Source organism: Mesocricetus auratus, unplaced genomic scaffold (assembly GCF_017639785.1).
Source record: "Mesocricetus auratus isolate SY011 unplaced genomic scaffold, BCM_Maur_2.0 Super-Scaffold_100018, whole genome shotgun sequence".
Taxonomy (NCBI): domain Eukaryota; kingdom Metazoa; phylum Chordata; class Mammalia; order Rodentia; family Cricetidae; genus Mesocricetus; species Mesocricetus auratus.
Genome location: NW_024429199.1, coordinates 38,933,396 through 38,946,554, shown reverse-complemented (window position 1 = coordinate 38,946,554; position 13,159 = coordinate 38,933,396). Strand labels below are relative to the sequence as shown.

At 43.2% G+C, this 13,159-nt stretch overlaps 1 protein-coding gene across 18 annotated transcripts in view; it reads left to right on the top strand.

Moving 5' to 3' along the window:
* The window catches only part of Syne1 (spectrin repeat containing nuclear envelope protein 1), a 454,318-nt gene that overhangs the window by 66,457 nt on the left and 374,702 nt on the right, over positions 1 to 13,159 (top strand). For all 18 annotated transcript variants that reach the window (XM_040728331.1, XM_040728319.1, XM_040728318.1 and 15 more), the window contains one exon: positions 9,631 to 9,692. In XM_040728331.1, coding sequence (XP_040584265.1) covers positions 9,631 to 9,692 — 62 coding nt within the window. The remainder of the gene's footprint in view (positions 1 to 9,630; positions 9,693 to 13,159) is intronic.

Below are 13,159 nucleotides of genomic sequence, written 5' to 3'. Positions count from 1 at the left end.
GCATCCCAAGAAACTGCTCAGTGCTAATTCACAGTACACAAGAGGAGTCAGCTCCTCTAGCTGGGAAACAAACATGGACACACTAGTCCTCTGCTGCTCTGATGCAGGGTGCTGGCACCAGCCTGCACCTGATGAAGATTGATGATTTTTAAATAAAACGCACAATCTACTCATGAACTGCTTAAAACTTAGAATATGCTGATTGGTTGCACAAAAAGTATACCAGATTTTTACAGTCTTTTAATTTACTTAGTCTCTGAAAATCATCCATGTATGCTGTACACTTTGATCATATTCTACAGTCTAAGTCACACATTTGTCAAGTGATGCGAGTTTATTTGTATCTTGCAGAATTTCAATTAAGATTTCTTTGGTTCTAATCATTCAGAATTTCCATGAAATAATGTGCCTTCTAGAATCAGTAGTATTTCCATTCAAAAGAACAATTATGATTTGGCAAAAGGAATAACATAGGTATAAAGACCACACAAAAAGTACAATCAAGTATCACAACAAAAAAATTGCATTGCAATATAGTTTCTTTGTTAAGGAATGAATACTTTGTGATTTCTTATTCTATTGCTTCCTTGTCTTATCTCCCATCTGCATTGATAGAATGTCCATCATTTATACTCAGGTGATTTGAAAAACGGATGGTTTAAGACAACAGAGAATGATGAGTTTGTAGAAAACTAGAGAAAGTAAGTTTCAGGCAAAAACAATGTTCAGATTAAGTGGTCTTTTTAGGGGTCTGAGAGGATTGCTCAGTGGCTTACAGCTACCTGTAATTCTAGTTCTAGGACGATCCTACACCTCTGGCCTCCATGCACATACCAACATTCATACAAAATCACTTAATTGTAATTAAAAATAATAGACGTAGAGCTAAAGGCTGGACATGCTGGGGTGCATCTTTTGTCCTAGCACACGGGAGGAAGAGACCAGAGGCCAACTTGGCCTATGAAGCAAGTTCTAGGCCAGCCAAGGCTACATAGTGAGACCCCGTCTTAAAAAAACCAGCCACCAAAAGAAACAAAGAAAGGTGGGTTGGAGAAATGAGTCGGGGCACTTAGTGCTCTTCCAGAGGCCCAAAGATTGGTTCCCTGTCCCCATGCGTAGGCTCACAACTGTCAGTAACTCCAGCTCAAGGGAATTCAATAGGTCTGCCTCCCACACACGCACACACACATACACACACCCTACACACAATTTTTAAAAAGCACATTTTTGGTTCAGATTCTGCCTACACACCACTCCTTGGCAAACCCTCAGTTCTTATTTCTTTGGGCTCCTGGAAGACCACATTTATAAGCTGAGAGAGTGGCATCTCCTGCATAGAAACATGGAGCGTGGGTGGGCAGCAATATGGAGGCCAGGGAGAGGGCCGAAAATATGGAGGCCCGGGAGAGGGCCGAAAATATGGAGGCCCGGGAGAGGGCCGAAAATATGGAGGCCAGGGAGAGGGCTGGTGGTGTCTGTGGTGGGAGAAGTCAGAAGGATACATTGGCTGGCTCAGAGTGTGGAAAGGCACAGCAGGCGTGGCTGGTTCGACTTAGGAAGTAAGAAAAGATTCTATGTAGTAAATAAGCTAATGTGCTTGGACCATTCGGACAACTTGATGTAACTAGCAGTCTCCTGATTGGCAGGTGTGCCCTTCTCATTTTTCTTGCACGGCCCAATGTGTTTTCGTTCATTTGGATCCAAGAGTCACAAAGAGGGCCTTGGACACATTGCTCACTTTGAAGTTAATGGAAGGGGCAGCATGTCATGGTGATAAAGGGCTTAGCTCTGGGTGTCCAGCATACCTGGGGGGTGATGCTCGATTCCCTCTGAATGTAATGTCTCTAATGTGGCAGGCAACAAATGAGAGCTGTATTCCTCTCTGTCTTTTAGACTTAATAACTAACACTGGAGCTAACACAGTTGGTGTTCCACGGTACAGCCTGGGGTTGTGTCCTTCAGTTCAGAGCACTCCTTCTCTTGCTGAAACTACCAGGGACTCACCCTCAACCTCTAAGGAATCTAGCCCCTCCCAAGGGCCAGCCCATATCCTGCAGCTGATCAGTATGTGCAGTCTCTGTTCCTTGCTTCTGCTAAGACCAGCTTCAGAGCTGAAATTTCTTCTCGGTTTGGCATCTCTCGCCACCCAGTCCTGCTTCCCTCATACCCCTAAAGTTGTTGTGACTGAGAGCGCATCCCCGGAACCCTCTCTCCAGACACGGTTTCCATAGATACACGTGATTACGAGGCAACAGCAAAGGGGGATGTGTGTGGAAGGGAAATGACACTGTGGGCTCCTATGTGAGCCAACTTCTGAGAACATCTGGTTGCATTCTGTTTCCTGTTGAGGGGCCCGGGGCAGCGATGGGAGACTGTGAATCAGGATGGGAGAAGGGAGAGGAGTAACGAGAGGAGGTCAGAGAGTCACTGGACAGGGCGCTCTTTGTAGCTTGCAAAGATGGTGGACTGCGTGTGCCTAGATACGCAGTCAAATCCACAGCTCAGCTGCGGTCTAGCCAATCACTGCTTACGTGGGAAAGGGGGACAGAGGGCTCCAAGAGTCTCACTTGACTTAGGCATTTACTGTCGGAGACACTACTTTGGACGCTGGATCTTCATCTCTAGGCTTGGAACGGTGTCTACCTTGCCTGTTGTTGGCTCAGTTGTTTCATATGGAAATATTTCGTGAACTACTCTGGACAATTTGTACCTGAGAGTGCAATGAAGCGATTAAAAACCCAGGGTTGGGCAGTAAACAAATGCGTACGGCTTGTCATTTGGTGTCGTTGGTGCCACCTTGGGCAAATTGATTTACTCTGCTGCTTTGCTAGCCCCGGTATCCTAAAGTAGCCAGTTGGGCTGGAGGTGGGAAGGGCTCAGTTGTCCTCAGGATGTCTTTAGCATGTTCTTACTCAGTAGGGAAAAGCTCAGAAGTAAGGAGTGCCGCTTCCTCCAGTGGGTGATTGATGGGCATAGGCAGGCGTCGACAGTGCCTCACTGAGTTGTTGGCAGTGTTCAGACTAGATAAGGGAAGTGATGGCTGTCTGCAACGTTATGCCAGCCACATAGATTCTAACTGGATGATAGAATTATATTACTAAAATGTAAACACAAGTACATTGCAAATAAGCTTACTCGTGCAAGTCGTTGGGCTGGGGCCAAAATGTCTGCTAGTTTTAGTTGATGCTAGCTGTCAGGGAAGTCCTTGAGAACAGAAGTGGCATAGGGCCCTGGGAATCAGTGAATGAATGAGTCTCAATGACAGAGGGGTCAGGATGGCTCCACACTACCGAAGCAGCTGGGAGCTATGGTGCCCTCTGGTGGCCATTACATGAACGATCACCCAGTGAAGTCTTCCAGAGTCCTGAATTTCCAACATCTCTTAATTAAACTGCAGTTTGGCTATGTATTTTAACTCTTTTAGACTCGTAACTTTTTCACCTCATATTGTCCACAGTTAGTGCTAAAATTGTAATTTCTTTTACACCCTAAAGCGACGGGCACCATAAAACAAAAGCCAAATCGTAACAAGTATTTACTTATATTTGGAAAATGATAAAAATTTTAAGGCGTCTGAAGATGGGTTGTAGTGGCTCACACCTTTAATCCCAGCACTCAGGAGGCGAAATCAGGCAGGATCTCTGTGAGTTCAAGGGCAGCCTGGTCTACAAAGCTACACAGAGAAACCCTGTCTCGAAAAAAAAATTAAGATGTCTGGAGATAAAAGAATTTTGGCATAAGGTGTCATGACACTTATTAGGTTTGCCCCTCAAACCGGGATCTGTGGCAGCCCCTGGCAATCAAAGGCACTCATACTTCTTCAGAGAAAAGTATTCACATTAGATTAGATAAAAATAAGTTTACAGATAACTTAAATTCGGGTTCTAGCTACCGTGTCTCCTCATGAGAGTAAAGATCACCACAAGACCATCTGTGTTTCCTCACAGTTTCATCCCTGAAACTCACCTGATGTGTGTCCTCACTAAACCATCCACCCTTAACTTTTCCCCTCTAACAACGCTACTATTCAACTAACAAAGCATTGTTACAGGTAGCTGAATGACATGCTGTATAATTCTCCTACGCTGACAAATGGCAAGTAGAAAATGCTATAATTGGTTCTGATTGTATTTTTAGCTAACAATAACTACCTCAAGTGTGTCAATTATATTTTTATTAATTTGTTCTGTATGTTTTTGAAAAAAATATTTTTAAGACTAGGCCCTCTGAATGTGGGTGACAGTTGGGTGGCTTGGGCAGTTTGTGGGACCACTAGCAGTGTAATCAGTATTGATCCCTAGTGCATGAACTGGCTTTTTTGGAGCCCATTCCCTATAGAGGGATACCTTGCTCAGCCTAGATACATGGGGGTGGGGAGCCTTGGTCCAGCCTCAAGTGATGTCATAGACTCTGTTGATCCCCTATAGGAGGCCTCACCATCTCTGAGGAGTGGATGGGTGGTGGGATGGAGAGATGGTGGGGGGAGCAGGAAGATGGAAGGGAGGGGGATCTGGTATTGGTATATAAAATAAGATTGTTTTTTAAAAAAATCCATAAAACATTAATCATAGCAACATAAACCAAACACAGTATCGGGATGGACACACCTTCTTCCCCACCCATTTCTTTTCTGTCGCAAAAGATTAGATTTGTCTGACAGAGCATGACAAACAGTATATAAAATTTCAATTAGTTCGGGTAAAGTTGTGTAACTTCTATATAATTTCCATCAAAGTTCTCAGACTCACTGAATTTCAGCATTTTATGAACAACACATTATAAGAATAAGAAATTCTACCCAAATAAGTAGATTTATTGTAGGAATAGCTGAATATGATAAATGGATGGGGATAAATTAAATCGAAAAACCTACACAGTGAGCCTCTGTCTCAAAAAATTACCCTAACAGCGACATCAGGATTTGTGCGGGCCCATGCCCGTGTGCATGCAAAGAAATCGTCAGTGTTTGTAGATGTTTTTAATTGCTGCACCGGGGTTGGGATGCTGCTGGCATCCAAAGGGCAGCGGCCAGGGATGCCATCAAACATCTGTAGCGGCAAGGACAACCTGCCACCGCAATTCTATCTTGCTCGTGATGTCAAGGTGCTGAGGCTAAGAACCCTCATCTTAGAGACTCGGATAACTATGTCCTTCACACCCTTTGAGCCTTACATTGAAAGTGAAGGGTTCCCCTGTGTTTTGCAATATGAAGCCAGGTTCTTTGGATCTAGTCACTAGATTTACATACCAAATAAATGCAATTCTGTTCCCAAAGTCTTAAGGAAAGGCTGAGTTTACTGACATCTGCTTGAACAGGGATGAAAGCATGAATTAGAGCATCTAGGGTCCTAAAAATGTGCTTTGCTCATTCTCTCCTCAAGGGCATCTTTCTCTCTCTCTGGGAGTCTATTGATCTTTGCTCTCTCCTCTGTCAGACTTAGCCATAAGTTCATGCTGTCTCTTAGGCACAGTAACTTGGATTTCCTGTTCCTTGGCAGTTTCCCCCTCATTATTCATTCATCAGAACATCGAAATCCCCAAGGATGAACCCAAACAAGTAAACCTCGAATCTTTTCATCACAGAACACATGCACACACACACATACACACACACACACACACACATTACACTTGCATATCAATGGGTCTGTCGCATAAGTAAGATATTTTAGTTAGTCTTTGTTGCTCTTCCACAGCTTTGCTACTTATAACAGTGACAGGCTGGGCATAGTGGCACAAGTCTTTAATGCCAGCACTCAGGAGGCCAAACTTGACTATGTATCGAGTACTAAGCCAGTTGGGTAGGGCTTCAGAGCGAGTCTTTGTCTCAAAAACAAACACACAGAATTTTTAAAAAAATCAATCACATATAGATCCCAATATGCCTGTCTGTTTTAATATAAGCAAGTGTGGATAGATTTATAAAATATACCTACAAGAAGTAGGTTAGTTGATTGGGAATGACTCCGGGGAGAAAGCTTTCTTTCCATGAGGATCATGTGCTGAAGTTTGTTGGGGTATGGGAGAGAGTGAGCATCAGATGACTTGCTGGCTTCCTCTGAGGCTGAATTCACCTGTAGTGTTTGCTGAGCTCTATCAACCAAGACACTCATCTGACAGTTGGCAATGACTCTAGGATGTGACGTTGTATTTCTTCCCAGTGCTCTGAAACAGGCTTTTCTGCTACAGTAATTCTCAGACAGTGATCCCGGACACTAAGATGGACCAGCTGCTCTCTTACAGCCTGGAGTCAGAACACAAAGCCATTCTGGCTGCATTATTAATCGGAGGTGGGGGGTGGGGGGATGGGGAGATTGTTACACAAGGGTGAGTCAGCAGAGGTGGAAAGGGGCTTTGAGGAGAGTGATACTGGTATAGGAGAGATAGGAAGTTCAAACAAATTATTTACAGATTTACTGTGGGAGTGAGGCAGCACGAAGACTCAAGAATGGCCTCCAATCAATGGGCTGGATAACGGGGACTCTTCTTCATCACTGAAAGGAATTAGGGTCCATGCATGGGGTGGGGGAGAATATGCAGTGTTTATCCTCCTCAGACTGGGTCATCTCGCTTAATGCCAGAGATGATGATAAGATGGGTATTCCAGATCCATTCATTTTTCTACAAATTGATTTTATTTTTCTTCAAAGATGAGTAATGAATGTTTCATTGTGTATATGTAAATACAGATCCTAGTCTATAATGTGCATGTGTGTATATGTAAATGTGCATTATAGATTTATAACGTGCATGTGTGTATATGTAAATGTGGATCTTAACCTATAATGTGCATGTGTGTATATGTAAATGTGGATCCTAACCTATAATGTACATGTGTGTTTATGTAAATGTGGATCCTAACCTATAATGTGCATGTGTGTTTATGTAAATGTGGATCCTAACCTATAATGTGCATGCGTGTTTATGTAAATGTGGATCCTAACCTATAATGTGCATGCGTGTTTATGTAAATGTGGATCCTAACCTATAATGTGCATGTGTGTTTATGTAAATGTGGATCCTAACCTATAATGTGCATGTGTGTTTATGTAAATGTGGATCCTAACCTATAATGTGCATGTGTGTTTATGTAAATGTGGATCCTAACCTATAATGTGCATGTGTGTTTATGTAAATGTGGATCCTAACCTATAATGTACATGTGTGCTTATGTAAATGTGGATCCTAACCTATAATGTACATGTGTGTTTATGTAAAGAGGTGTAAGTGGGAGTAGAGTCTAAAAGTCTAGAAAGGAGACCAAGAGCAGGTAGTATGGGGTGAGGGAGGGGAAGACTGGAGAGCACATGGGACATGAAGAGGAAGAGTCTGTGGTGGTGGAGGCTGGGGTCGGGGTAAGTGACGGGGAACAGAGTGGGGTCGGGGTAAGTAACGGGGAACAGAGTGGGGTCGGGGTAAGTAACGGGGAACAGAGTGGGGTCGGGGTAAGTAACGGGGAACAGAGTGGGGTCGGGGTAAGTAACGGGGAACAGAGTGGGGAAGGAGAACAGCAACAACACTTTGTTCCAAAACGTTCTAATGGAAATTCATTGAAAGTTAGCTTAAAAAATAAAAACACCGGGGCTGGAGAGATGGCTCAATGGTTAAGAGCACTGGCTGTTCTTCCAGAGGACCCGGGCTCAATTCCCAGCACCCACATGGCAGCTCATAACTATCTGTAACTCCAGTTCCAGGGAATCTAATACCTTCAAACCAATGCACATGAAATAAAGTTAAATAAATTATTTTTAAAAGTATTTAAAACACAAAAATACTATGACGAAGAGTGTAACTGATGATGTTGAAAAGGGGGGGGAGCTGACATAAAATAGACAGTTTGCTCTGTGTGATTCATTTGCTCATGTCCTCCTGCTTATCATATTTGATGAAGTTTGACCACACAGCCCGGCATTCCGAGACATTCTGAAATCAAGCCAGGGGAGGTCAGATGTAGCTCCAGCTTGCACATCCGCCCTCCAGGAGGAGGTGCTGAGGTTGTCTGTCCATCTGCACCCTGCACTGTTCTTTACAAAGTTGGCGCCCACCTGTGGGTGGGTTGGGTATGATGTGAGAAACGCGCTTTCTAGAGGGCTAAGCTGCTCCCTCTCTAGTAGTCATCCCCAAACCTCTAATTAATGTCTTCCCTGACACTGGTCCTTTCCTCCCTTGTTAGTTTTTCATTGCATAGCAAATCACCACATACCTGGCAGTGGAAAGAAAAACCATGTGCATTTATTGTCTCCACAATTTTGTGGACCAGGAGACTGCTAACCGTTCGCCGGAATTGACTCCAGATCACCCAAGCTACAGGGCGTCTGCTGGGAGTGGTTCTCATCGGGAGGCTCTTCCAGGAAGGATCCACTGTAAATGTCCTTAGCCTTGCTAGCCCTATTCGTCCCCTTAGTTTGTAGTCCTGGGGGGCCCAGATTCTCACTGGTTGTTGGCTCTGTTCTTAAAATAGGGGTCACAGGTCCCTGCCATCAGCCTACTCTACTGAGTTCACAGCATGGCTGTGAGTCTCCACCACAGACTCAGTCATGTGTGTCCTTTTCCTTCTCACCTAGTCCCACCTCTGTAAGTTCAATTTGTGTTGCTCAAATACTCTGGGGGGGGATGGGGAGTCCTGGAGCAAGGCCAGCCTAGTAGGGATTTTGCCCTTAAAGACAAATGCCAATAGCTTGTGGGTAGGGAGTGGGATTTCATGGCCACTGCTTCCACTCCAAGCTGGAATTTTGTCTGGCTGGAACTTTCTAATAACTTTTTTTTGAACATTGCCAACTTTTTTTTATTAATTTATCTTTTACGTTCCAATTCCAGTTCCCCCTCCCTCCTTTCCTCCCACTCCCTCCACTCCTTCCTCCTCCCATCTGCTCCACAGAGAGGGTACTGGCCTCCCCTAGGAAGTCTACTAAGTCTGTCCCATCATCTCGTTGAGGCAGGACCAAGGCACCTCTCCACCTCCACACCCCTCTGTCTAGGCTGGGCAAGGTGTCTCTCCATATAGAATGAGCTCCACTAAGTCAGTTTGCATTAGTGTTAGGTCTTGGACCCACTGCCGGTGGCCCCATATACTGTCCCAGTCGCACCATTGTCACCTATATTAAGGGAGTCTAGTTCGGGCTTATGCAGATTCCCCATTTGTCAGACCTGAGTCTGATCTCTCACTAGCTCAGGTCAGCTTATTTTGTGGGTTTCCCCATCATGGTCTTGACATCTTTGTTCATATTTTCTTTCCTCCCTTACTTCGATTGTACTCCAGGAGCTTGACCCATTGGTTAGTTTCAGATTTCTGCATCTGCTTCCATCTGTTTCTGGAAGAGGGTTGTGGCTTCTCTGAGGTTATAGATTGTAGGCTGGGTAACTTTTGCTTTACTTCTGGTATCTTCTTATGAGTGAGTACGTACTATATTTGTCTTTCTGTTTTTGGGTTACCTCACTTAGGACAAGCTTTCTAATAACTTTTAAAGGATGGGTCTAGTTATTTATATATGTAGAACTGTGTAATATTAAGTTGAGTTAGAAGATAAAACAACTTTATGACCTCTTTCAGAGGTATATAAGCAAACATTTGGTGATATAGCTTTTGTAACCTATCCTATTATCTAACAAAAAATATTCTTTGCTTTCTAGATGAACAAGAGATTGTACAGAAACGTACCTTCACAAAATGGATCAATTCCCACCTGGCCAAGGTAAAGAAAACCTCCCAGAGTTAGAGGCTCACCTTATTGGAGCCAACAATAATGCAGAGCTTCATGTTAGTGATGTTCACATAGAGCACATTAGAAAGGAAGGCTACTGTCACCACTACTGATCAGTGATGTTGGTGGTATTATGGGTTGGTTAGCTGCTCCCTAACTGCAGGGTTTGGTAACTGCCTCTGGGAGGAAATGAGTTGACAGCTAGCCAAGATACACTATCTTATGAACCTTGAAAAAATAATGCACTCAGTTGCTGCTTCTATTGTATTGTACGTGTCCTGTCAGAGGGATTATTTGTGCTGGATTTTTGTCTGGTTGTGTTGATTCCAGGTAAGACAGAAAGGAGCAATGAATTGTCTGAACTGTGCAAGGAGCTTTATGTGAACCGGCTCTGATGTTTCCCCCAGGGGATTTTGATGAAAATGTAACCTAGGTATCAAGACAATGGAAACACTGAATTCATCCAACAGTCTCTTCATCACGTTGTTAGGTGACCATGTGTCCACATGTGGTGGCTGTTAGGTGACCATGTATCCACATGTGGCACTGTCTTTAAAAATAAGTGCTAATATAAAATGACTCTTGATCTTAGCATGTCACCATAAATTATTCTGCTACGCAGTTGATTGAGAAGAACAAACAAACTAAGAGACATCATTAAAAAATAGATTCCAATTGGCAGGACAGTTGTATGTGTATATGTGTGCATGAGTGTGTGTACATGTGAGTGTATGTGTGTGTACACGTGTATGTGTGTATGTATGATTGTATGTACTGTGTGTGTGAGTGCACACACAAACACACACAGGTGCGTGGGTACACACACACACACACATACACACACACACACACACACACACACACACACACACTGGTTCTCAGAGCAAATGGGAAATGTATGACATTATGTTACATTCTGGGATCCAGAAGGCCAGAATTCCCTTGAGATCCTGGGAAGAATCATCCTTGCCTCTGTCTAACTTTCAATGGAGAATGTCTGAGTTTACAACATTGCAGCCTCTACCTCCGCATGTATCATGGTCTGTGCCCACAATTCCCTCTTCATATATAAGATACTGGTCACACTGGGTTAAGATCCATGCTAATGACTCTATTTTGACTTGAATAACTCCGTAAAGACCCTATTTCCAAATACAACAGCATTCTAAAATAATGGAATTAGGGTTTCATTGTGCATTGTGGGAGCGATAATGCTGTGGGGAAGACATCTATGAAGAGCACATTTTCATTTTTATACCGAATCCAATCCAGTTGTCATTTTAAAATAGTCAGTTAGGGTTTCCAGGTTAAAGATCTATTGATCTTTGCTAACTAAACTAAGTGACATGCTCACTGTTATGAATGGCTGCTCTCATTTTCCCAGTTATCTTTCCACCAATAACATATTACATGAACACTTTCTTAATTGAGTTTCACTCCCATCCCATTCCTTGCATACACTCTGGTGGACCTATTAGTGAGCCAACACAACAAGATGACAGAGCAAAGGGGTCAAGACGATGCCTAAGTCTACCCCATTCTTCACTTGTTTTCTTAAAGCTAAAGGGTGGTGATATATTATTTATGATTTATTAAAGCCCTACCGAAGATTCAGAAAGCAAAAACAGCCTCAAGCTATAGAGCCAGGCAGTGATGGTACACACCCTTAATCCCAGGACTAGACAGATCTGTGCTAGTTCAGAGCCACCATGACCTACACAAGAGTGAAGAATAAAAGACCTCATGCCTTTGATCCCAGCACCTGGGATCACATGCCTTTAATCTCAGCGTTAAGGAGGTATACAAGACAGGAACAGGGTCTCAGAGCTGGGACTCATTCTCCAGTCACATTTTGAGTATGAAGACATTGAGTCTCAGGATTCTCTAGCCGTGCTGAGGAGAGGTTACAGTCTGAGGTTTGGTGGAGCCAGGATTACCTTTCAGCCTGAGGTAGAGGTAAGGGGTAGTGGTTGACTGCTTTGCTTTTCTGATTTTAAGCTTAAAGCTTGAACCCCAATGTCTGTCTCTGGGTCATTTATTTTTCATGTTACGTTACAATACCGATGGGAGGTCATAAATTTGTTAAGTAGCTTGCTTTTTATACTTTTCCAGTGTAATCACAAATCAAACCATCACCCCATACACTGTAAATACATTCGATGTTTAGCTGTATATCGTAATATATCTAGGGGAGTTGAATTGGAAACTAGTTATTTCCAAATGTACAATTAAATGGTTACAAAAGAAATCTATCTCAAAATGCTTCATACTCATTAGCTTGAGAACCATTAGAGTATGGATAATGTGAGTTCGGGAGTCACACGGTTTATAGAGATTAATAAATATTTTGATAAAATTTGTCATGGTTTCTTACGTCAAACTATATCATAGCCACATATTGACACATATTTTGGAATGCTGTGTGACAGCCTAAGTGATATTCTAGGTACAGAAAATGAAACCAGGAACAAAAACAGAAAAAAAGAATTTCTGTCAGCAAGTGTAGGTAGCTAAAGGTGACTGGATTCTGGATGAATTTGGAAAATAAAGACAATACGATTTGAGGATGGACCAGAAACTAGGTGTGAGAGATTGGGAAGTGTCAAATGCAACCTCATATACACTACATTGAGGAAATAAATAAGGGTATGTGTTGGCTCTGTGCTACATGGCAGAAAACATTTTATTGTACAAAAATAAAAATAAATCATTACTATCAGAGCTTTCTCTGGCACACTTGAAGCCGGGCCAGGCAAGGGGGGATATTGCCTCTGGGGCCTGTATTTGATGTTGAATTAAATAATCAAGGAAGTGGAAATGATTATGCTCTCCATTAAAGGAAATGAGACAGAATGGAAGTATCTCCCACTGCTGCCAAAGAGCAGTGGGAGATAACCAGAGCCTTCCATGAGAGCTCTGGAGGAGAAGTAGATGCACACAAAATGTTTTAATTACCTTGTTTGTGGAGCTGTTGGGAATGTCTCTTATTTTCTGAATGACATGCAAACCCTTTTAGAGGTTACATTAACTCTAGTTAGATGCTGTCTGTAGGCATCATCATGGTCTTGATCAGTAGCTTGGCATTTTGATAGGTTTTAGTGTAGTAGGCTCTTGGCCAACCTTTCCAGAGGTGATTCACCCGGACATCTGCTGGTCAACCCCTCATCCCTTTCTGTTCATCTCTCTGTTCCTGTTGTTTTGTGTGCTGTCCCCACCCTGCAGATAACCATCAAGGAATGGGGGCTCCCCGTGTGGGCTCTAGGATGGAGAACTCACCATTCTCTCTTACCTGCATCCTTTCCTGAGCCGCATGTAAGTCAGATGGAGTAGTTTGTCTGTGAATGAGGGGCCATCTACTGCACAAAGGGCTCAGGGGTATATAGAATAAGTCTAGAGTCATCCATTTTCTCAGCACCTCCAAACACCTTGTGCAGAAAGCAGTATTGTGAATATACCAG